A 25504-nucleotide genomic window follows, 5' to 3' on the forward strand; every position below is an offset into this window, starting at 1 on the left:
GTTCCAAAGGGATTTCTCAAACAAAAACCAACCCACTCAAGACAAGTTCCAAAGGGATTTCTATTAAATTTCTTTGGACAGAAATAGTATGGAGATGATGGGGAGATGTAAGGATATAAAGGGGGAGTAAAACCAAAATGAAATATTACTATGTCATCCAAATTCAGCATACACTTGAGAAAGTTAAACTGTACTTTTGATGTTAAAACTCAGATGTTGCAAAAATCATGCTACCTGTCTCCTCTCAAACCGACTTCCATCCTACTCCCCTGCAGTAATCTACTCTGCTTGAAACAGAGAAAATTAAGTTTACCAAGCATTGTGTGGGTGATGGGAAACGTCAGGGTTGGTCTCCCTGTCATCCTCCAACAAGAAGTGAGATAAGCCAGCTCTGTCTTGAGCATCTCCACAATCATCTGATTGTCTAGAGCCAGATAGAAGTGATGCTGGTCAGTAAACTAGAGAACAGAGAAATATGGCATATGAGTAGCTGTTAGTGCTGTCCTTATTTTTTTCCATTTCCTCCCTTAAATCATTCACAAAAGCCGTATGAGCTATTCTTGACAACAACACAGACTGCATGAATTAATCTAACAAGGTCTGCAACCGTGAAAAAGAAACCCATGCTTGTGCAGAGTCCATTTTCTTACAGTCGTAGGCTGACCGTGAAAGAAGTAAGCCATACAAATAAAAAGTAGATGATCACACTCATGAAGTAGAATCTTCCCAATGAATTACAGTCACCTATGATCTGGAAGACAGAAGTACTCTAAATGTGGAATAAAAAACTAAAAATAGCAATAAAAACAATAAACAGGCTTAAGCGCATGCTGGGGACTGGGAACTAGTAACCGTATGTCTCTTGGGAACAATTTGAAAGTCAAGCAGAATACAGAAAAGCTGGAAGTTACTGCGGAAAAAAGGTACGCGAAATATACGCTGGTAAAGCATGCTGTTCCCACTATAGAGGAGAGCCAAGAACCACAGCAGAGAGACTATTATGGCTACTTCAGGAGCTGGAAACCAAAAAAGCTGGACAAACAATGGAAAGTATGTCAAGGCAGCCACAACAAAAGTTAAGGAAACACATAAGCCTTGAGGAGGGGTGGAAAATGGAGGCCAAGATGTAAAATAAACATCAAGCAGTAAGACACGTAATGGTCAAGGAAGAAACATCCTGTAAACGCATCAGAAGTAATAGGAAAACATAGAAACTGTAGGTCTGTTAATAAAGAAATAAAGGAGGTCGTGTGAGAGGATACAGATAAGCTGAAGCATTTGATGCTGGTTTTACTGACAGAAGAAAAGTAGTGAATTATGAGCTGTAATACTGCTTTTAACAAAGTGACAGGACTCCAGCCTGAGTATGGGAAGAAAAGGTTAAAGAGCACTTAAATTCAAGCTGGCAAAGTCCAGATAAATTACTTCACAGAACTTGAGGAACTAGCCAAAATAATCTCTGAGCCACTCTCAATTAGTTTTGATAATTCAGGAAGAACAAGTCCTAGAAATCCAGGGAGAAGCAAACACCCTGCTTGCCTTTAAAAAGGAAGGGCCAAGATAATATAGACCAGTCAAGCCAATTTCAGTGCCTGAAAGCACAGGAAAATAAAGTCAACTCGAGACTGCCAAGAGAACTACAAAATGACACAGCAAGATGGACAAACAGTCATATCAAAAACCAATCTTAGCAAACCAGTCCAATTGCCTTCTTTGGGAACAACTAGATGGGAGGTACAAGAAAGTGGCTGACATCTTTCATCTTTTGTAAATTTTCACACTAGTGAGCTGAAGAAAAAACATCCGAGGAGGAATTTGCCCCACACCTAATCAATGTTTTCATTAGAGAACAGGATGAAATACAAACTACAAAACCACAAAATCTGTGGACATAACTCAAGATCAACACAGAGGAGTTAACTGCTAACCTTAGGAAGGTGAAATTAAACATTAATTCCATGCTACCCCACCCCCCTAGAAAAATGTTGAGGGCAATGTCTGGCCACAAAGTACGACAGAAAATGTTATGGAGGTCTTAGTCAAACATGGAATAAGCATCAATTGTCAGTGTGCTGATGATGCAAAGATAATTGCCATTTTGGAACACATTAATAAGCATGTGCATACTTGATACAAGGGAAGATTCCAGCTGGAATATTGGGCCCTACTTACATAGTAAAATATGGATGAAGAGGTATTTTGAAAAAAAATCATGACTCTAAGGAACTTTTCCCTAATTTGCTAAAGTGAAAATTGGTGTGGGGGAACAACATAACACATAAACAATCTGTTACAAAGCTGCTAGTGATTAATGACATAGGGAAGAACGGGAAGGGAGCAACATTATTTGTGATAAATCTGATGTTGTTTGGACATCATGAAGCACTGCAGAAGTCATTTATGTAGTCCACTGAGTATCTTCCACTGGAATTTGAGAACTACATCTATTTAGGAGGGTGTGAGCATTCTTTATCCTGCTCCAGTTCCACACGTTTGGAGTAGATGATCCCTTGGCCTTCTAGTACCAACTGATAGAATCAGTCTACAGGAGTATGTCATATTCCATTAACAGTATAAATAAGAGCCATTAATTCTGAGAGAATCCAAACTTCCAGCTCCATTGAAGAAGGCACTAACCAGAAAGCAAAGACAGAACAACCCTTTCTCAGCACTATATTGACCCTTTCAACAATACAATGAAAAGATTACATCTTAGTCTCTTGGGAGTTACAGTACTTGGCACGCTTATGTTAAACTACATTTTCCATCAAGGCAATCAGCAGGAAGATATATTAAATGACCTATTTCTGGAGAAACTCTGGAGAATGTTGGTTTGGGCAGAGATAAGTAACAACTTTGTACAACTGATTTGCTGTGTTCTCCTAAGCCAGAAGCCAAAGAAGCCAGACTCTGTATGACAGAAGAGAGATTTATCAGCAGTTCTACCATGTTGATCATCCAACGGTCCTAAAAACACCACAAAGCAAAGCACATCTGCTTTATCAGTCCTGCTCTACCTAAAGTAGAGTGACAGCACGTAAAAGCAAAGTGCTTCGTTAATGACTAGCCATTAAGTAAGCAGTGATTTCCATGACAGATTTACATGCTCACCTGAGGGGTAAAAGTAAATATTTGATTTCTTATCATGTACAGCTTGGAGGTGCCTAACACGCCAATGTGACGGTGTGGCCGTCCACTTAATTTCATGTTCTTGTTCCGGCCTGTAAAAAAAAAAGATAAAGAAAAAAAATTCTCACCCAACATTTCCCGTGTGGCTTTCCACAACAGACATTTTAGACAAGGAGATCTACTTCATTCATATCAGCAAGGCAGAAGGCAGATAACAGTGAGATGCTACAGACTGGTCTGTTTTGTAGCAACCACCAATATAATACCTAGTGTTCTTCAAAGGCCTGATTAAAAATAAAAATTTTAGCTTCACTGACCATGGGATTGGGTCTTTTAATTGTGGTCATTGCTCAGCACCCAAAGCTTCCCTACCAAGAAGGACAGGAGGTATGCCCTTTCAAAAACAAGTCTATCAACATACAACAGAAATTGCAGTGCTTTCCCTGTAGAACCGTAGAAATTCTTGCCCACAAAAGGCTAAATCCAAACAAAAAGTGCTTCCAAATGCAAAGACTGATTTTGATTCTTGTCATCAGGCTAATAAGCTCCACTTTTCTCAGTAGAGCTTATTATCAAATGATCCACACTGCACCCTTTGCTACAGCAGCAAGGAGCTGACTTGAATCTGTCTGACAAGGAGCACAAGCCAAACAACCACATGCCTGAAAAAATACCACTGTGAACATTCCCAAAAAGTCACTGTTAAAAACAACAGACCAATGTGTCAAAACATCCTACTCACCCCCACTAGTGAAAGAAAGCTATTATGAATTATTATGAAATAAATGTAAGCTTCAGCAAAGCCCCGCAAATGTTTCATTTGTTAAACGATCTTTGTGATATAAAGACAAATTATTTCCCAAAAGCAGCATGTACAATTTCCTTTCTCCATGTAAAGGGCATACTTTCTAAGACTTATTTGAAAAAAAAAAAAAAAAAAAACCAACAAAAAACCAAAACCTTTACTAAAGACAGTTTCTCTGTGGAAGTAGTTCCTGCAGGACAAGAAGAGTCAGTTCTTGCCTAACTCTAAGGGTACAAGGGAAACTTGTTTTTTGGTCATCTTTTCTAATGAGGTAATGTTTTTTTCCTGTTGGAGTTCCTTGTTTGAGACTGAAGTTAAGCTTCTTTGCATAAATGCTTTTTTTTTTTATTTTTACATCAAAGAAATGGATTTAAATAAAAGAAATTAAACCAAGGAAACTGAGACAGCATGAAGCAAGAAAAAAAAAAAAAAAAAACCACCATCGTACCGTGGTTTTGGCCAAATTGGCCAATGTCTGGTGACAGATGCTCCCCCCCATCCTCTCGTGCGTGGAGAGGAGGAGGAGAGATAAAGAGATTTATGAGTTTAGAGGAAACTAAACTACTTTAATGAAATACTACTAATAAGATAAAAAGGAAAATAATGAAATAGATGCAGTATATACAAAACCGTATTAAACTCCCAGGATGACATCACCAGCAGGCAGTGGGGAAGTCCCAGGCCGGATTCAGCAACGGGTGGGAACTGGTTTCCACAGATGGAGTCAGGAACATGCAGATCAGGATCAAAGGCAGATAAACAGACAGGGTCCTCCTTGGACACCGACCATTGAAGGAAAAGAGTTGACCCTTTGATCCCTCAGCTTTTATACTGAGCATGGGGCAGATGGGATGGAATCCCCTGTTGGTCAACTTTTGGTCACCTGTCCTGTCCACTCCTCCCCACAGGTGGGACCCCTCTATGTTTTTCCGCTTCCGACCCTCCAACAGGGCAAATAACGAAATTAGCTGACCTTGGTTGTTATAGCAGTAAGTCTAAGCAAGAGCCTTTCTGCATACCGTTCCTTGGCATAAACTGTCTTATCACTCTGAACAAACCGTTTTAGACACAACATGCTGTTAATTTCAGAGAGTTAGAAAAGGCCTAGCTAAGAAATACAATTACTGAACAGAAAGTTGGTTCTGTTCTACCTCAAACCAGGACACCACTGTTACAAAATACTTGGCAGAGCAGTAGAGACAGGTTTCCATCTTCAAATACCTACCCAGCATGGTGTAGAGGTTACTCAGGATGCGAGCTGGCTGCACTCTGAGCGGATAGATATCAGCAATGCTCTGAACATTGATTCCATGGTCTTGCAAGAGATCCTTTATTTGATTAGATTCTGCCAAAACAGTTACTGCATAACAGAAAACAAAAACACTAGTAAGAACCAAAGGTCTTCTTTTTTTAACTGACTGTCTCTACTGTTACCTCTCGGCTACTGCAGAGTTTGCTAAAAATGCACAAAGGCCTCACTTCTTTCTTTACTTATGAGCCTGTGAGATCACAGGGGATTGTAAGAGGGTGTCAGACAGCTTTTGGCTCTCTGCTTCTCAACACGTCTTGCCATTCTTGACCACAGGGTAATTAAAGTCAGAGGGTCCTCACGAGGTCTCTACTCCAGCCTCCTGCCCAAAGCAGGGTCAGCCCTGAGGTTAGATCAGGTTCTCTGGGGCTTTGTCAGTTTCTTCAAATTTCTTTCAGTACCACTAGTTTGGATCATGCAGTCTCTTTCAGCACGTGGTGCTTTTCCCCCCATAAAACAAGAGGAAACCCAACTTGAAAATCTTCATTGTTTTAATACAGCACACTGAAACAACACAGCCGAGTCAATGGGGAGCAGATGCTGTTATCTATATAGCAATAAATGTTACAGAGGCCATAAAATGGCAGAGGTAGGGAAAAAAAATGTCCCCAAATCAGAGGAATTTACAATCCATACCGAGATCCAGCCTTTTGTCCTGCTTGAGGTTTTGCCCATGTTAGCTGGCTTACTGGTTTGGGACCAATAATTCAGTTTTCCTCTTTGCATTCTAAATATTTGTCAAAGAATGCTAAAAATAAGCATTTATATTTCTACTAGAAATTAAGCACTTCATAATAGCAAAATGACACCCCCATGCGACACCAACAGGGGGTAAACAATCACTTGCCCACGTCATGGTATCATTGACAAAGGCTACTCCTGATAAATGAGCTGGTTGCTTTTCCAGAGCGGTACAGGCCCTTGAAAAGCCTTTAAGTCCTGATCAGCTGGTGTTTGCCCTCTCTTTAAGGTTTTGGCTTTTCCTCCATTGACAACAGAAGCCACTCCCCTGCAGTAGCCAAGAGATAGCTCTAAGTTCTAAGCTCTAAGTTGCCTCACTTCTGTGCCCCACTCATCGCTCTCTGGTTCCTCGGAAAAGGAGGAAACCTAACTAAAACCACAGAGAAACATAACTAAACTGACCGGTCTCCTGCCCCTTTTTGCTAGAATACATCAAGATCTTCCTTTCCACTACAAAATTAAGTTTGTCACTCTCCAGTCCCTGACCGATCTTAAAATTTTAATAAGTATTTTTGAAAAGTTTGTTAAACCTGATATTCCCTCTGGGAAAACAGCAGTTAGGCAAACAACCCCTTTCTTCTTCTCACAGTCACATCAAAGCATCCATGTCCCATGCAAAAACCCACATTGTTTTTAAACACGTCTGTCTTCTCTCCTATGCATAGGGACTTTGCCATCACAGGATCCAGTTCACTCAGAATGTTCAAAAAACTCCCTCACCTTGTACCACAACATCAGGTTTAAATCCAGTGGAAAATCTCCTGTTTAAGGGATCAATTTCACCGGCAGCAAGAAATCCCTAGAATAAACAAAAAAGAAAGGAAAAAGAAAGGAAACAAACAAAATTAAGTAAAAGGCTTCTGATGACGTCTAGAAGAAATCTTAATCAATTTTGATACTTTATCAGGACAGCAGGACTAAAAGCCTGGTTTCTCTACACCATCCACTAAGTAGTACATTCAATAAAAACAATGGCTGCAATATTTTTCAGGATAACAAGAAAACAGTTATGACTGACACAATCTGCATGTCCATATTTCTTATTTTAGAGTTGCAGCAACTGACATAATTTCACCAGGCCAGTGATTATTTTTTTTTGTAGCTCCACAGAGATATTCAGTGGTTCCTTTAAAAAACCCATGGCTAATACAGGACAACTCCGTAGGCATCTTATGCCACAGAGTAAGGCGTAGCCTAGTGGAATTGAAACTGTGCAAAATCTGGGACAGTCAAGTCAGCCTGAGCATATTCCTCCTGCCTAAGCATATATCCAGTCCATCTGACAACTTATTCAGCTTGATTAGAAACCGACAATTGCATATCTATATACACAAAAAAGGTCCTGAAAGCTCAGAGTAACCCTTCCATGGTTCATATACATGTTTCTGCTGGAAAACACATTGTCCCCTACGTGTCAACCAAAATGTACTTAAAGCCTAAGCCATGAGAAGAAAAGAAAAAAAAAAAAAAAAAAAAGAAATACAAGCTTATCTACTATACAAGAAACAATTACCTCTGCTAATAGGCAGCTTAGGATATACAATGATTGGCCCCAAAGATGAGGCAACTTTCCCACTGGGACACGATCCACTGTGTGAGGATTTTCATACTCCTCGTCCACCTGAAAACGAATGCACAAGCAAGAAAAATTATCCTAAAGTTGTGAAAAACAATCAATAACATGGAAGCATTTGAAAATATATGGTCTATCATCTACCCTTTCTAACCTACCATTATTATTATTATCAAGAACTCTTGGTTTCACTTTAAAGGCTGCACTATTTCTGGGACAAGAACTATGCTTCCTTTTCGTACACTGCCTTACTCTTCAAAGCTGAAGACTGAATGGGGACTCTGCATGCAATTAAAGCTTTGGTGTTAGCACTTCCCCTTTCTTCTCACCATGCCTTTGCTGCCTTCCCTCTGGGCAGCTTGTAGGTAATTGTGTGTCTGCTTTCTAACCTCTTGCAAGATGACACTTGTACTTCACTGATATCTACCTAGCTTCCTGGTGCTTTCCAAAAACGATGGCTATTCCACCTTTCCTATGCTAGTAAGAATAGTCAATGGAAAAATCAAGAGTAGACTCTTACTAAATTAGAAAAAGAAAAACTGCCGTGGTTTTGCAATATACAGATCTATTGAGGGAGGGGCAAAAACACTCCTAGATAACTCCTTTACCATAGACATTTTAAAATTTATAAGTGACAGGCAAAATCTACACTGTTTATTTGGCACATTCATCAGATCATGATCATATCAAAATTCACAAGAAGGCTCTCAACTCTTACATGCTTGTTCCCACTAGGAAGGCAATTCAGAGTTTCGACCTCAGATCTGCGAGCAAGACATCAGCTGTCGACACTCCCTGCCCAAACTCAGACCAACCCAGGAGGCTCCACACCCTTAGTGAGTGAGGGCTGAGAAGTCTGGAGCAGGAGAAAAAGTTGTCGGGGAGGGACACACAGGTAGATAGCATGGAAGAGCACATAAGCTCATTTGAATTTCTGTCACAATGGGACAATCAGGTAAACAGTAACAGCAATGGGAGGAGAGAGAAAAAAAACCAAAACAACCAAACCAAACAAAAACCCCAGCCCAAACCCTAATCCATCTGAAACCTGTTTCTCTCTCACATACAAGCTCTGGAAAAGAAAGAGCACAATCAATCAATAGACTAGACAGGCAGGACAGTCTACGCTTTATTTCTTCTTTGAGCTTCCATTCCTAAGTCAGCATCAGCACTTCTTAAATATACGTCTTGCTATGAGGATTTAAAACTTTAGAGTTGCCCCAATATTTCCACTGGCCCTCAGATTGCCAAATAAAAAACATGACCATTTGGAAGCCTAAAGTTTACCATTTCTCAGCAGGAGCTGTGAGAAGTCTCTTACTTTTGAAATAACATTCAGTAGTTATTTTTTATTGCTGGTTTAAATTTATCAGCTACAGCAAACCTATAAAACTGACATTCATCTTGGCATCTATATTTTGCATACTAAAGCAGATGCTGCATTTTCACAATACCTTTTCTGGAGGGACTGCGTACAGTTCAGGCATTAGCACTATTCCATTCTTCTCTCTAATAAGTATTCCTTCCAGAGCCTCTCTATACTCTTGTACCTGAATATTTTTAAAAGTGAGAATTCACGTTACAGTCAGCAAAACTGAAAAGTTAAAGTTTTAGTACTTTCCAACAGTACTTTTCTGCTGAAAGTTCATTTAAAAAGAAAAAAAAAGGGGGGGGGAGGTGGTGGTGGGTGAGGGAATCATGACTTGCTGATGGAAGATCAGGGTTCAAATTCTCAGAGACTGTTCCAGCATCTCAATATTATCAGCCTCAGAACCACGAACACACATCTTTAATCTGTAACGCACCTCTGCAGGACAAAACATCTGACGTATATCTACCAAGAATTCACTGGAACAAATCCTACATGAATTTTCAATGGATGACAATGCAGTGAAATGGATGTTAGGACTGTGAATATCTATAAAAGTGCAAGATGCACATTTGTCTGTGATTTTATGAATTCTGCTTTGCAGGATTGGAAAGTAAGTTTCTCTTAACTGATTTGCTTAAAATTGCTTAAAAAGGTACCCACAGGTTCATGTCACGGCACAGATATTTTCAGCATCCTGTCTTTCTCCACCATTTTTGAGTCCTCGGGGCATTTATTTTTTTAACAATTGCTGCCATTGCAACCACTTGTTTGCAGCAGTAATTGGTGAAGACTAGACACTGATCTGAGTGTCTCAGTGACTCATTCAGCTATGTTTAAACTGTGGAAACTGGGAGCAATTGCCCAGGCCGACCATGCCCTAGCATAGCCCGTCGGCACACAATAAAGACAATCAGGTACATACCATCCCAGATAATCCAACTAAGTTCTAGAGACTGCTTTGTGAAGTGGTATTTTATTGACATGACTGAAGTTTACTGAAAACTTTCTGGTTTTCCCCCTCATGAAATAATGCCATTTCTCTCTCCACCATACTATTTTTGCTGCGTTCAGGAAAGCAACTTACATTTCTAGCGTCAGGAAGTATTTCACTTGATTTACAACATCTGGTACAGAAAGAGGGCTTTTTGGCCTGCAATTCTCTGTTTGGTTTCTGATGCCATTTTATTTTTTTAAGGGGTTATGTTTAGCAATCTCATCTCCCTCTGTATACTAGGCAATTTTAAATCACATATATTTTTTTTACTTCCTTCAAGCCAACAATCTACAGAAGTCTTGGTATGAATACATTTAGTGCTGGCTACTTATTGCTTTTTAATTCATTAGTACTCTGCAGGTATGCCACTATAACCTTAGAGGGCTACAATCAGTTTAGATCCCCTGACCACTGGATGCTTGACACAGTAAAGGTGTGAAGTAACTTAGGGAATTAGTGAAAATTAAATAGCTTCTCGTAATCCAAACCAAAATCTGCCTGAATGTATGATAGAACTGAAAGTACTATGAATCTTGTTCTCAGCAGCCAAGCCAAAGAAGTCAGGGGATAAAGAAGCTGGTCTCATCCTGAAGTAACTGGCAAAGGGGCATCAAGGTTGGTAATAAGATAGAACCAGGCAAATAAACCCCATTCAGCCCAGTTTGACCACATCGGCTAACAGAGCCACTCAACCTGGCAGCGAGAGGGCAACAATGCCTCATCATGCACAACACCACAGCCTCTACCACTTCATGAACTCCCCAGGAAGGTGACATTGGCTGGAGACTATTCCCGTCCTGCTGATGGGGTATCCAACTGATAACCAAAACAAAGATGGAGTAAAGCTACAAAATACTGTGGGTAAATGGCTTTGCATTTCCATTGAAAGTAATTTCTTCTTTCCTCACCTGAATTTTGTCCTCATTAAATACTCCATCAATTAGGAAGTATGTCCAGAATACAGGCCACTCACATTCAATATTCTCGAAGAGCTTGAGCTCAGCAGGATCATAATGCAGCCTGCTTGGATCCTAGAAATTCAATTGTACTTTTTTAGTCACTGTGCTAAATTAGTCATTTACTTTCCAATCATAATGGCAGCCTATTAAAAAATTAAATAATTAAAACTAAGAAACCAATAGAACCACTAGAAATAGTTTCCATGCAGCCTCTTCACTTCTTTTTCACATTCAGTCTCAAACTCATTTAATTGTTCCCTAGGCAAATCAACCATTCCCAGTGTCAGAATCTAGGTTGCACCCAAATAATCTTGACTCTGCCTCAGTTCAAAGATATTTTGGGATGCCTCAGAGACACCACTTCCACTTAGGCACCATAAGCATATCTAAGGGTTCATTTCTTACAGAACTGTGAATTAATTTCTGTCCTTAATAATTGGTTTTCAAGCCTTAGCCTCCTTCAGATGTGTGTCATTTCTAGGGTGGATACCTGGATTACCTCCAAATCCACCAAGACGTCTTAACAGCGATACAGAACTTCACCCCTTCATGTAAATGAGACAAAAAACGTCTATAAACAAGAGATAAAATCCTTCCTAACGTCTACTGAAAATACATATCAGAAGTACCTCTCTGGGTGTTTTGTAACCATCTCGGAGAAAGCGACAGCAGCCATAGCGGCCCTGTAAAAACAGACAAAATTATAGAGAACTTCACATACTGTTCTTCCTCACAGACTAACATCAGCAGAAAAGTATGTGCTGAGTTTTAAGTGTCACTTAGGGATTTTCCTCCCTCTCTTCCATGCACAGATGCCTCAGGTCTGTCAACCCTTGTTTAATTAGGATCTTTGATTAACAAAGGGAGGTTCTGCTTCTTTTTCCCCTCTGTAAAATAAAAATAAAGGAAATCCTTACCTGCAATTTGGATATGATTTCACTTTTGGTCACATTAACAAGGTTTAGATCCTCCACTGCAAAAGCTGGGTAAGAAATAATAGAGAGAAGGCCAGCATCTATCTCCTTTGACGTGGATGCCCGTGGCAACATGGAGTATAGAATTGACTGTGCAAAACAGGAACACAACGAGAGAGATGTAAACAATTTTCCTACTTCGAAAGACTGTCAAGTGCAAATGGGATAGACTATCCTATTTGCAAACTGACAGAGAACTCACTGCATAATTATTTTTTCTGAGTTAGTACGAGACTGCTTCACACCACTCGCTTTCACATGATCCACTACAAATAGGGTGAACAGCATAGTCTGAAGCCATAATTATTATGTCAATTTCCTGGTTCGGTTAATTAACATTTCATTTAAAAACAAAAGGGAGAGGGTTTTGGGTTTTACCCTAGCAAAGGAAAAAGAAAACTAAGTTTTACCTGACAATGTTCTACTTCATCAGGAAGAACATGGATCACTGATTTGTGTCCTCCATGAGCTCCAAAAAGATCTAGTTCATCAATTGCTTCCAAAGCAGCCTTCAAAAAAACCCAAACAATCCCAAACCGTTAAATAGCTTTTAAACCAAGTACACACACTAGCACCTGTGCTTAACCTTAGAAGGAAATTACATAAAACAGAAGTTTGCTTCACAGACATTTTTCATCTTTAAAGGAAAGCTTGGCAACATTTTAGAAAAAGGAAGTATTTCTGTCTTTCCGCTAGTACGATACAGGACTGATGTGCTGGCGACCCTTCCTACAATTTAGAGGCAATGCAAAGCAATGGGGAGCAGGGCTTCCACAGAGATAATACCTGAAGTACTTAGTAATAAATGCCTCTCCTGTACTATATTCCAAAATAACCCCCATGTTCAGTGGCCTTTCACTCCTCCTGCCTGAAGCGCTGTTCAAAGAGGAAGGCTTGTTCAAGGCGCCACACAATCAGTAGAGGCCAGTGCCCAGAGAAGAGAGCATCGCCATCTCTCTGATACTATCACTTCCCGAGGGAAAGAGAAATGTGACGTTTACTCTCTCTCCACAGCCAACCGAGGTACAGCATGCTCCAGGTCAACAGGTGAATGGCCACATCTCATACCTCTCGGCCGTAACCCATTTGCCTGGTGAAGACATTAGCAGCCCAACCACTGACTCCATTTGGGCACTCCTACTTTAACGTAGCAGGCTACAAAACCTGCCTTTGAAGAAGCAGGGTGTGCAGCACCACGCAGGGAACGTGGCAGGAAGAGAGGAAGGACCAGATAGCCAGAGACAGGCCGGCAGAGCCTTTCTCTGAAATACATATCTACAGGGTTGCGGTAGCACTGAATGTTGCTCCATGACCGCTTTTGTCCTGCAGCTTCCCGGTAATGTCAATCTCTGACAAAAGAAGGATTGCACAGTGCAGCTCGCCTTATCACTCTGCAGAAGCGCAAGGGTATTTTTCTTGTTCCAATGCAAACAGGGGTTTACTGGCTCTGCAGAGCCCCTCTCTCTAGCCCAGTGCTAGAGCAGCAGATGTTCCTGATAGCAGCAGAAATCCCCATTGAAGGGCTGATAGCCGGGACTATGGGCAGTCTTAACGGTGCAGAAAAGGCACTGAGATTCACTCAAAGGCATATGCTCTGTGCTGTACTGCTGCCACGGGTAGCCACACAGAGCAGACACGGGAGAGAAATGTTAAGAGGGAGAATTCCTGAGGCAGATTAAAAAAAAAAAAAAAAAAAAAAAGCATTTACCTCACCCTGTGCAGCAGGGCCTCCAGTGTGCTGCCCCCAGTCCCCATCCCAAAAAGCACTTTTATTGAACTCAGAGCCATAGAGAAGCAAAGCTGTGCAGCAAGTCCTGCACATTGTCCTTACATCAACGCACCCAGAAGTCGTGCAGAGACCACAGCAATCCACACCAGACTGCTCAGCGCAAAAAAAAAATCGTACTGGACAGCTAAGGAATAACCTCCCCCATGGACACTGCCCCATAACTATTTGACTGAACTGTGACCAAGACCATCAGTTTCTCCCTCCTGCAGCCACACAAGATGTTGGTAACTAATAAATCCTGCGGAAATGCAACTACACCTTTGACCTTAATAATATTTGGCTTCTGTCAGTTCCTCAGACACCATGTAAAAAGATCAATTACACATTTACATTCACGGCCTTCTGACCTTCATTTAATATCTCCGTGACCTTCTGCTATGGGGGAACCAGAAATATCCACTGTAAGTATACCTTTACTCATTTTTCTCTCTAAATGAGCTGTGCATAATTTTTGAGGCTGATATTCTGCCGTTTTCCAGAATTTGCATCTATCTTAGTCTTACTACGAGAACATCACATACAATACTGGGGCTGGAGAATTAAGAAAGAGGAAGAGAAAACTAGAGGCCACGTTATGAGACTGCACCTCAATGAATCTGTCAAATTCATGCCTCAATGGATCTGGTACCCTTCTTGCAATCCCTGGAACAACTGTGCTGAGGCCCTTCAATGAAAGCCGTTATCACAAGGATTTTACACTGAAAAATATTCACTCACACCCAAACAAAAATTCTTATACAATCAGTTAACTATCGCAGTGGTCAAAAAGACTATGCAAAGGAAGCCATCAGGTTTGTCAGAGCCCTTCAGCATGACAGAACAGCCACGAAGGAGGTGTCAGGAAGACATTCTCACTTTGGCCATCCCTACGGAGCTTGCGTTCAGTTCAGGGATGCCCTGGTTTGTCTTATCACCACGTTCCCAAATTCCATAATCCTGCAACAACAACATCAAGAAAAAATTGGCAAGATTATATGCAAAAACAATATTTTCCCCCAATCGCCCCAAAACAAAACCAGACCACGGCACGGAATTAGTTTATTTGCCTGGAAGAAAAAAAATAAAAAAAATTCAAAAAAGGCTCCAAGTCTCCAAAGAGCCCTCCTCATGTTTAAAGAGCAGCACATAAAAATATACCCCAGTAGGATCAGGTCTACAGTCACAAATCACTGTCTCCACAGAACACACAAAGCCCTTTATCCTTCCCCCTGTGCGTGCTTTTCCCTTTGCCAACTCCTCCCTGTGACTCTTCAAGTCATCACTTTCCAAAAAGCTTGTTAACACTTTTTAGAAAGGCTCATAAGATTTTAATGAGACATCAGGAAATATTATTAATTATCAATAAAGAAAAACTATTATTATGATAGAATAAGTATACCTCACCCAGGCAGCAATAAATCCTCCACAGCCCTCCCACCATCTCCAAAGATTCTGCTTACAATGTAAAGTACTGACAGGTTCTGGTATCTTCTTATGGAAAAAGAAGTCTGTATTTTCCTTCTCCATCAATAAATAATTTTCCACCCACATCTGAGCACTGTTCAGGTGATTTACATATAAATAACTACTTACAGCAACTTTGTAGGCAGCTTCTATATAAAAAACAAGATTCTGAATAAAGGTAACTTCATCGAGGGTGAAGATAATACGCAACCCTGATTAAAAGAAGGGAAGAGAGTAATTATGCTGTGTCAGAACTGAAATATTTACTCTTCAGTGAGTTTCATGCTTTTTTTTATTTGCTACCAACCACTGCCCACTGAAATCAATGGAAAAATTCGTGCTAATTTCAAAAGAATACCTGCTGCTAATAAAATACTTCAAATGCTACCAATACATACTGTTTCAAAGACCAATCAAAAACCATTCCTGGGAGAATGGCATTCAGACAAGGTGGGCACAAAGCAGAGACACCCGAGCCAGTTCCGGCTCTCGCGAGCAGTGCATCCCAATTCCTGCAGCTCCCCACCCCTCCGCCTGCTTAGTGCTCTATCAAGGGACCACCAGAACGACGAGGCACCCGCTCTGCAGGGGCCAACTGCAAGGGTCTCCAAGGACAGAAAAACACACACGGAAACAAATCCTTATCCTCACAGGTGGAGTACAGTTGAGAAGACCACAAGATAAAACAGCACCGGCAAGAAGAGGAACACAGATGGCACTAGTGGCACCTGACTCCATGTTGACACACTCTGAAGAAACCTGGTTGTCCATTAGGATGCCCTACGTAGTCTTCAAACACGAAACCCTTCTCTGACATGACTGAATATCTGATTGCCATGGGTTTGGCTGGGATAGGGTTGACTTTCTCACTGGCAGCTGGTATAGTGTTATGTTTCAGATTTGGGATGAGAATAGTGTTGGTAGCACATTAATGGTTTTAGTTGTTGCTAAGCAGTCAAGGCCTTTTCTGCTCCTCACATCGTCCCACCAGCGAGTAGGCTGGGGGTGCACAAGAAGCTGGGAGGGGACAGAGCTGGGACAGCTGACCCCAACTGACCAAAGGGATATTCCATGCTCTATGGTGTCGTGCTCGGTATATAAAGCCTGGGAAAGAAGGAAGGGGAGGATGTTTGGAGCTGCGGCTTTTGTCTTCCCAATTAACTGCTACACACAATGGAGCCCTGCTTTCCTGTGGATGGCTGAACACCTGCCTGCCGGTGGGAAGTACTGAATGTTTTGCTTTGCTTGCATGTGCGGCTTTTGCTTTACCTATTAAACTGTCTTTATCTCAACCCACAAGTTTTTTTTTCTCACTTTTACTCTTCTGATTCTCTCCCCCATACCAACTCAGGGGAGTGTGCGAGCATCTGTACAGTCCTAGTTGCCAGCTGGGGTTAAGCCAGGACACTATGTATTTGGTATGCCAACAAACATAATGGGAATGGACACAACCAGTTACTATAAACATGAAATCCTAACTAAGTCATATCTCTTTTCCAGAGAAATATTATTTTCTTCCAAGTAATAATTATGTAAAGATCTTTGAAGCTAGTTACAACTTTTTTTCCTTTTTTAATGAAAGCTAGAATAGAAAAAGACCGCAACAACAGTCAAGACTAAAATATCTTCTGCTTACCTGATGCAGTCATCTGTGCCAAGAAGAGCAGGTAAAGGGAAGTTGCATCCACTTGTAGATGCCCCCACTGGTCATCCCCAACCACCGTGGCACAAGTTGCAGAGTTATACTTGGCATGTAGACAGTCCCTGGTACTCTGTGTGCATTTGAACTTCTCTACCTTATCTACCTAAAAAAACACCACAAAACTCAAATTTGTAACATTTCAGAAGAAATTTTCCAAACTATTTCAAAATGAACAACTTTTCTTAGGTGAGGAGAAACTTGAGGTCCTAATTCCTGATAACTCACTTCAGTGATGTTTTGATTGTTCAGAGTGCTTAAACACAACTCTAACTTTAGGCTCCAGCTAAATCCACATCTCTTTGGGAAAGAATAAGGTAAAATTACCTTACTGACTTCAGATCTTAGTTACAGGTATACCAAGAGAGTTACAGTCTTGGTGAAAATTGGTTTGCAAAGGCAAAATTGTGATTTGCTACAAGCACAATCTCAAAAAGGTGCAAGTAAGATCAGAGTTTTGCTCAAGAGATTTAAAAGACTCCACACACCACCATCTACACACAGGCAAAAAAAAAAAAGAAAAAAAATCAGTCTACAGAAAAGACAGAAGAAACACATGCTTCGGATGAAATGCTTTGTAAATACAACATGTACTAATTCAACTCATACCTATGACATTACCTGTCTCATCATGCACTGTAAGAGTCCCCGCATCAACTTCACAACATTCTGCAGGAACAAAACAGACCAGTGACACCCTCAACAGGGCCAGCCTCATCAGCTGTTACAAACAACATTCAAAAGTGACAAAGTTCACAACCCCTACTAATGTCCTGACAAAGGTAAAAAAAAAAATGCATATTTGCCTGAAATGCTTTACATGTTTTTTTGGTTTTGTTTTTTTTTTTTAAACATACTGGTGAATTTTTATTCACACATTCCTATCTAGGAGGATAAATCTTTTCCCAAAGACTCTATCTTAAACAGCGGAGCAATTCGCCATGATCCTTCTATCCAGCTAAGGAAGTAAGAGGAACACTATGTCCTGTAAGAATAATAACAATGATGATGATGATTTTTAGAGCAACAGATGCGGGGAACACTGGTAGGTGACTGCAAGGCACTGACATAACTGGAAAACCTGTGGAGCTTCTTCCCCTCTTTATACAATACAACAGAAAGCAGACAACTAATGTAAAGAAAGTGCCTTTAGTGCAAACAAAGAAAAGTGCAGGATTTTGCCTTATATGAAGAAATCAACCCCATCTTTTTACCCAAACATTATTATAGCCTCAAAATATGATCATGCAAACGAAGTCAAGTTTATTCTGTCACCACAGATCTCTCTGGTTTGAGCAGTACATGTCAGCATAAAATTTATCCAGCGCCTTCAAAACAACAGGAAGACACTGACACTAATACTCCCTCACTTCCCATTTAACCCACCTCTACACTCTCACTTCCGATACCCACTTTCCCAGCAGCAGATTACAGAAATTAACTGTGTGACTGACCTACCCTTCCAAATCTAACTTCTGCATGTGAGTCTTACCAGTTTGGAGATCGCTACCTTGTCTGGTTATACACATCTATACACCATGTATGACTTCCATGAGATGACACAAGTGCACATTTAAAAGATTGCTACTTTAAGTAGCAATCTTCTTACAGGGAAGAATTGTCTAGCAGGTAAATTGCCGCCCTAGGATTCAAGCAACCACGGCTTGACTTTTCTGCTCCATAATACACCTCATGAGGGATCTCAAGGTTAAATCAGAGGCTTGTAAATCTGTGTGTAAAATCTCTCAGAAGCCTAATTTTCAAGAATTGGCCATCTCCTACATGTTTTTGTTTTGTTTTGTTTATATTTTAACTCAAATGTTAGCCTCTCTGCCAGCCAGTTCTCCAAATCCTGCTTGCCGGAATGCTGCCAGGAACACTGCACACCACATGCTGCATCGATGCTGCTGTCATAGGAACAAGCCACGTACTCCAAGCAGGGAAAACCCTGCCAGATCCTAGACACAGCAGCAATGCGAATGCACCGTTCAAAACCACTACCTTATGAAAAAAAACAAACAGCATAAGTGGTTTATGCTGAACTTTAACATACCTGCTCAAGCTCGTAGGCTTTGGCCTTATCCTCATCCCGGTCTGCATTCTTCCGATAAGCCATCCCCAGCCCCCACACAGCCAGGATACTGTAGATGTTGTCCCGTACCCAGGCATCTTTATGGTCTGCACCAGCTGAAAGCAGACCTGTAACTGGATTCTAACCACAGCAGAAGGAATAAAGAACAAACATTACTACCTGAAATCCCATCTATTAAGAAGCACCGGTTCTTTCTACATCAAAGGGTAACACAACAAAAGGGAGCCAACGACCATTTCACACTGATTTCACACCGTGGCTGCTCACAATTTCCCAACAGAAATAAGGTCCCATATTTCTTTCCCAAACTTACACAAGTGAAACGTGAAGTTTATTTGAAGACTTCAGGACGTAAAGCGTCCAGCTGGGCATCCTCATCCACACAGGATTATTAGCTAAGTCACTGGGTGAAATTTGAAATACACTGAGGAAACAGGAATTTAAATTTTACATATTTGTATGGAAAAGAGGTTACCGAGTTAACATTAGAAATTGAGTCCGGGATTTATTCTTCTCTGTGCAACCAGTCTGTGGCATAATCTTGAGGAAGTGAAAAAACACTAATTCCCTGGAAATTAATGAAGTGTTATTATTTATTTATTTGCTTCGTTTATGACAGCTAAAGCATGAATGCATGCAAAGCCTTTTTACATCTTCCTTTGGAAAACGTACAGAAAGACAAATTCTGATGGTGTTGAAAAGCAGCACTGCCTGTAAACCAGCACACTGAGTAGTCTCCTGCACCCCAAACACTCCATTAAATTTTTCATTGCCTCATTTATTCCCATCACTTCATTATCATTAAATTTTTAAGACCATCTTTCTCAGCTGTATGTTCTTCACTAACAAAAAAATGAGGTAGAGAGATAAAGGTCGATAGAGCATTCAATCAAAATCTAACATTCACAGCAAATTTCAGTGAACAAAGATCAGTTGCCAGGGCTGGTGTGACAAGGGGCAAAGATTACAATAATAAAGATAAGTAAAATTAAAAAGAATATATACACCAATTTTTCCATTTTTGCCACACACCGGTTCGCTCAGCTCCTTCCGTAGTTATTTTTAAGAAAGAAGTTTTGAGGGGGAGGAGCTTCAATTACAATTTCCTGGGCTTTGCATGTGACAACTGAACACAGCACAGGTGACAGCCCGACACACGCAACTGGGCACAGTCAGAGCTATTGTTATGGTTTAAATACAGCAATGTCCAGTGGCTTGCTGAGAGCAGAAACCTGTAGTTCTGCTGAAACAGTCCCTCAGCACGGTCTTCACAAAACAAGTAACAACGAAAGGCCTGCCTACTCATTATTCGATGGGGAAAGTAGCACATATGAACCCAAAGTGCTTAAAAAACTTGAAAAGTCAGCTCACAGAGGAAAAAGTGAGCCATCAAAAGACCATTCAGTCCCCAGGGAGGGACCTGCCTGCCTTCAAGAGGCCGCACTAAACACATCCAAGGGCAGCTATCACCATTTCAGCGCCTTTGGCTCCTCTACTAGAAGGTCCCAGCTCTTGGGGCACGCTGGGGCTGGCTCTCGTGGACTGACAATACATCAATGTCTTTTCTCGTGCACGTTCAGAATGTTAGCAGAACAACACAACATATTAATTAATATTTTGAGTGGGTTTGGTTTGTTTGTGGTTTTTTTTTTTTTTTTTTTTTTTTTAAGAAAGTGCTTACTCTTAAAAACTGCAATTATTTTCTCCTGTTACCTGCTGATACCACATGAGAAGTACAACCCTTGCAAGGTGCTAAAGAGCTCAAATAAACACTACTTAGCCCCAAAGATGTCAAAGGGATTTTAGCTTAGCTAGTACTTCAAAGCACTACGTCTATGCAGTGATCGCTAATTGGACTAGCGGTTCTCATCCTGCAAATCACTGCACACACAGATCCACAGAGCAAAGAATTTTCCCAGCATCCATGGGCTCTGTGAGCTGAGAGCACAACAGAAAGCTGATTGCCAGACTAAGACTTTAAACTGTCGTATCATGCCCAATCCTATTTTTAAGGCTACCTGTTAGTCTGAAGAAAAAAAACAACACAAAACACAACACCAGTTCCTACAGGGGACCAGATGCTAATAAGAACTTCAGCAACACAGGCACAAAAATAGCGGGGTTCTAACCAGAGCCGCAATACAAGTAAGCCCACATTTGGCATCTTGCTGAAAATCTATTTAATTTGCATCTGTCTCATTCATCCACCAGATGAAAACTGATGTAAGCTCTAGCAAAGTCTGCAGACAGATTGTTTGCACGAAACCAAATGTAACACAATTGGAGCTACCCATAAATGTATGCCCAATGTGCTTTCCTTATCAGCTCCATATGCTTTTCTCTTATAGTACCCTAGCAATACTTAAAACGTATACAGACATTAAGTTTTGCTATTTTATGGACATATCTTAAGACTCTTATTTTTTCTTATCTCATTCAAATTACAAGTGTAATAAGCAGCTGAGAACAGCCTCCTGGTGATGCTCTTCAGTGCTTGCTCAGCTACAGTATCGAAGCATCCCTCTGGTCCCTGTCCCCAGGGCCACATGCAATAGCTGGCAGACCCCACACCACAGCAGGCCAGTACAGCTGATGCCAGGTCACAAGACAGGAGCCAGTAGTTTGGTCTTAGCCTCCTTGTACAACCTTTAACAGGACCGTACCTATCACCGTGCATGCTGCAGAACGCAACGCTTGCAAAACAAGAAAAAGTTTGCTACGGATGCAATACTGCAAGGCGCTGCATACCAAAACTGTCAACCTTGGTGACGGGTCCAGGCCTGTGCTTTGAATACACGTCTGCCTGGTAGCACATATATTCTGAATTAAAATATGCCTCTAAAACGACATTGATTTAGAGTGACTGGAATGAACGCAAAACCAATTGCCACTACTGAGAAACCTGACCCTTGGTGTACTAAACACGTTCTTAACAAAGCATAATGTTCCTGAGCATGCTACGTGTTCTCCTTGCTGCATCCTTATGAGAACAAGCTCATTATTGCCCTTTGTCACAGCACACTAGCTGATGTGCCCAGTCTGCACATCTGGCACACCTGTGGATGCAAGGGACAAGGTCACAGTCACACATCACCCCTATGCTGAGCAGCAGCACCTCAGCAGCATTTTAAATGCCAGGCTGCTCCTGGCCAAACTGATGGCTTAAATTCCCCTCCCTCACTCTGTCCTGAAAGGCAGCAGGAAGGCACCAGCAGCAGTGAAGCAGCAGCCCAGTCCATCCTGCCATGGACTTTTCTGCTCCCAGGCAAGACAGGGCTGCACGTGGCCCAAAGACAACCATCCTAACTTGCCCAAGTAAGCACTGAATCTCTTCAGCCAGCTGATCTGGACATTTTCAATCTATTGCAGTGGAAAACTATGAAGAGTATAGATATAGAAAACAAATCTAGAAATCCGCTTTGCAGCATCTCCCTGGGCCCTCTTGTGATATCGTTGTCCCTCTGCCTTGCTGCTAGCCTGCAACTTGCTTTCCACATACAGAAGAAAACATACTTATCTCCTTCCCCCACCTCCAAATTCTTTGCAGCATTGAGCACTTAGCAGAAAATGTAGCACTGAGTCATGAACATGCACCCAAGCACTGTAAATACCAATTACAAAATTCTGGGTCACTGGTATGAACTCCCATATTACCATTAAGTTACCCTTGTTGTTATTGTTAACTATTAATATCAAGGCATGGCTTTCACAGGGCTGGTTTGATCTTTGGATCTCAGAGGCTCCATCTCTCCTCTAATGGAGGCTGTTATCGGCATCCTCATCCTATAAACGTGGAAATCAAGGCAGGCTCTGGAAGCCAAAGTGACTTGTCCAAGGTCATCCCGCAGACGAAAGGCAGTGACTGGAACACAACTCAAAGCATCCCCTGCACCCCAGCACAGTGAGAAAACAAAATTATGTTTTCACACAATTTACACTATGTTCTTGCATTTGTTTCTAATGAGTTTACAATAATTAGTACACAAACATTAATTCAAAGGCATCTAGACCTTCTGCCCACAACAACAGTCAGTGACAAAAATCTTACCAACCTAAGCGGATTTGGGTCCTAACTTGTTCTTTCAGTGCTTTGCAGCTTCTTGTAACTCACAGCAACTGAGCATATTTGGGACCGGTTTGTGCAAAAAAACCTGTTGCTCTCATCTTTATGTAGTGGACTGTTTTAACCCAAGTATGACACTGCAGAGTCCTCAGAGCCCACCGGGGCCAAGCGATCACATGAAGCAGAGAGCACTATGCATACGCCCTGGCCAAAAAACAGATAGCGGGTCACGGTTTCTCCCCACCAGCCCTGACATCTTCGCTGTTTCATTGCTCGCATACGCGGGCAGCCCTGCCTGACAAGCAGCGCAGCACGGGGAGAAGCCGCTCCACCAAAGCGAAGGCCGGAGAAGCCGGACAAGTGTCAGGCCGGGGACGGGACCGCACCCGTTTGGGGGTGGGACGTGCCCCGCTGCACACCCGCCCCGCACGGAGCCCGCCCGCCGGCCGCTGCCAGCCCAGCCCTGCCCCGGCTTCACACCCGGCCGATGCCGACAGACATATTTCAGAGGCCCTGCCAGGGACTTCTGTGTTACCGGGACTTACTCGCGTTACAGACACACAGTGTTACAACGGGTGAGCGTGTACAACAGGACGGCGAACACATTCTATGCACGGCATTCCTCAGACTTGCTGTATTTCTCACGTATTTTACAGCGCGCGTTTATATAAGCGGCTAACGCGCACCCCCTAGGAGCCGCACCGCCTCAGCCTTCCCCGCGCTCCCCCTCAGGCGGGGGAAGGAGGCGATGGGGAGCGGAGGCCCCGCGCCGGGGAGAGGAGAGGTTTTCTTCCACCAGCCCCGTCGCCCTGCAACCAGGCTGCGGTCACCGGCCCCGGCCGCTCCGCCGCAGCCCCCTCCCCGGCCGGCCCCATGGCGCCGGCCGCCCCCAGCCCCGGACAGGCGTCCCGCGGCGGCGGCTGCCCTCACCTGGTGGCAGAGGATGGTCCGCTGGACCAAGCGGGCGTAGCCGTCCAGGCGCACCCCCGAGTTGCTGCGGCTCCTCATCGCCTCACGGCCGGCCGGCCGGCCCGCGCCTCCCGCCTCAGCCGGCCCGCCTGCCAGGCCCGCCCGCCAGGCCCGCCCCCTTCCACCGGTCGCGATCGGCGCAGCGGCAGACGGAGATGGCGGCGACGGCCTACTCCCTCCCTCCCTGCCGGCGGCAGGGCGGGGAGGGGAGGGGCGGGGCGGGGCGGAGCGGGCCGCCCTGCCTCCTCCCTCCGGCATGGGTGGGCGACGCCGGGGCGGTCTCGGCGACAAAATGAGGTGGAGCAGGGTCGCTTCTGTGCGTGAAATCCTAAATCCGACTTCTGTGAAGCAGCAGGAGGAAGCGGCAGGCGAAGGGCGGGCCCCGCATCCCGCCGGGGCACCGAGGAGTGTCAGTGTCCGAGGGACGGGCTGGGAGCAAAGGCAAGGCCGAGCAGTGTCAGCTCGAGGGCGACAAGTGACAAAAGTCAGGCTAAATGGTCAAAAACAAAGGCGATTTTATACGTCCTCTTCGTTAAGTTTGTAGGAGAAAATGCAAAACGCCAGAAAAATTTTTGGAAGACCTTTTTTTCCAGCCTTAAAAAATACTATTTTGAGATCAAATAGAATGAAAAGCAAAAAAATGCAAGACTATCAGATATCTTCACACCCCAGCCTTGGCTTTCCAATTTAATAAACAAACAAGATGTAGCAATTTCTGATGGCAAAGAACCTGCTGTCCCCACAGGCCTCTCCCTACGGGCATGTGGCCGTGCACAGGTGTGACCCCAGTTGCCCTTGCCTGACGCCTGCATTCATGCTGTAGTTCCCAGCATGGATAGGACAGGAGCGAGCAGAAAGCAGGAAGTCAGGCAAAGACAACCAGAAACTTGACAAAGACTTAAAAGACGTGTGTGTTACATAACAGTTGCAAAACCTTTGGTGAGTTCCCTCTGCGCTCCTGGCTAGGGAAAGAAGAAGAGTGGTAAGCGTGGGATGGGTGCTGAAGGAGACACCATACCTGCCCTTAGGGAATGCGTTTGCTGAGCGAGGTGGTGACAGCTGTGCACAGCATGTTTCGGTTTATCTATGACTAAGCTTAAAACCTCCTGACAGGTGCCCCCGAGTTGGCTTTGCGGCCACAAGTTGATGTACAGAATTTTACTTTGCGCTCTGGGAAGGGGCTGCAGCTTTCATCGAGCTCTGGGCTGCCGTGGCTAAACCACAAGCAGTGCACAAGAGACCAAGTACCAAAAGGTTACTGCGACATCCAACGTGCAAAGGCTTTTTCAGCAAGTTTAATGATGATAATTATTCACTGAGCTAAAATAATATGCTGGTGTGGGTGCAAAATTTTGCTACCCTACATGTGTGCTTTTAAGCGGCCATGTCAGAAAAGACTCCCCCATCCCCAGGAATAAATAAAATAAAAATTATTAGAAGAATCCTAACATATGCTAGTGAGCAAAAATAAAAACAAAGGAAGACTCCAAGCAGGTCAGTGACAGTGGAATGTGCATTTCCATAGGGAATTTAATTACTGAAGCCAAACTCAGGCTATGTGCTTTTGCTCACAGCATTCTTGTGGGACAGCTT

General features: G+C 42.8%; 1 protein-coding gene across 3 annotated transcripts in view; it reads right to left on the reverse strand.

The window, feature by feature from the left end:
* Positions 1 to 24063, reverse strand: part of PHKA2 (phosphorylase kinase regulatory subunit alpha 2) — a 48301-nt gene extending 24238 nt beyond the window's left edge. For 2 of the 3 annotated variants that reach the window (XM_063342593.1, XM_063342585.1), the window contains exons 1-16: positions 23873 to 24060; positions 18841 to 18999; positions 17409 to 17456; positions 16725 to 16893; positions 15218 to 15300; positions 14501 to 14581; positions 12267 to 12365; positions 11800 to 11946; positions 11512 to 11565; positions 10832 to 10954; positions 9012 to 9107; positions 7498 to 7605; positions 6705 to 6783; positions 5160 to 5294; positions 3112 to 3221; positions 314 to 458 (exon numbers count right to left, since the gene is read on the reverse strand). In XM_063342593.1, coding sequence (XP_063198663.1) covers positions 314 to 458; positions 3112 to 3221; positions 5160 to 5294; positions 6705 to 6783; positions 7498 to 7605; positions 9012 to 9107; positions 10832 to 10954; positions 11512 to 11565; positions 11800 to 11946; positions 12267 to 12365; positions 14501 to 14581; positions 15218 to 15300; positions 16725 to 16893; positions 17409 to 17456; positions 18841 to 18999; positions 23873 to 23950 — 1714 coding nt within the window. In that variant the 5' untranslated portion in view covers positions 23951 to 24060. Of the gene's footprint in view, positions 1 to 313; positions 459 to 3111; positions 3222 to 5159; positions 5295 to 6704; positions 6784 to 7497; positions 7606 to 9011; positions 9108 to 10831; positions 10955 to 11511; positions 11566 to 11799; positions 11947 to 12266; positions 12366 to 14500; positions 14582 to 15217; positions 15301 to 16724; positions 16894 to 17408; positions 17457 to 18840; positions 19000 to 23872 lie in introns of all 3 variants that reach the window. The other variant, XM_063342603.1, reaches the window with a different exon arrangement.
* Between the last annotated feature and the right edge of the window lie 1441 nt (positions 24064 to 25504).

Source organism: Chroicocephalus ridibundus, chromosome 1 (assembly GCF_963924245.1).
Source record: "Chroicocephalus ridibundus chromosome 1, bChrRid1.1, whole genome shotgun sequence".
Taxonomy (NCBI): domain Eukaryota; kingdom Metazoa; phylum Chordata; class Aves; order Charadriiformes; family Laridae; genus Chroicocephalus; species Chroicocephalus ridibundus.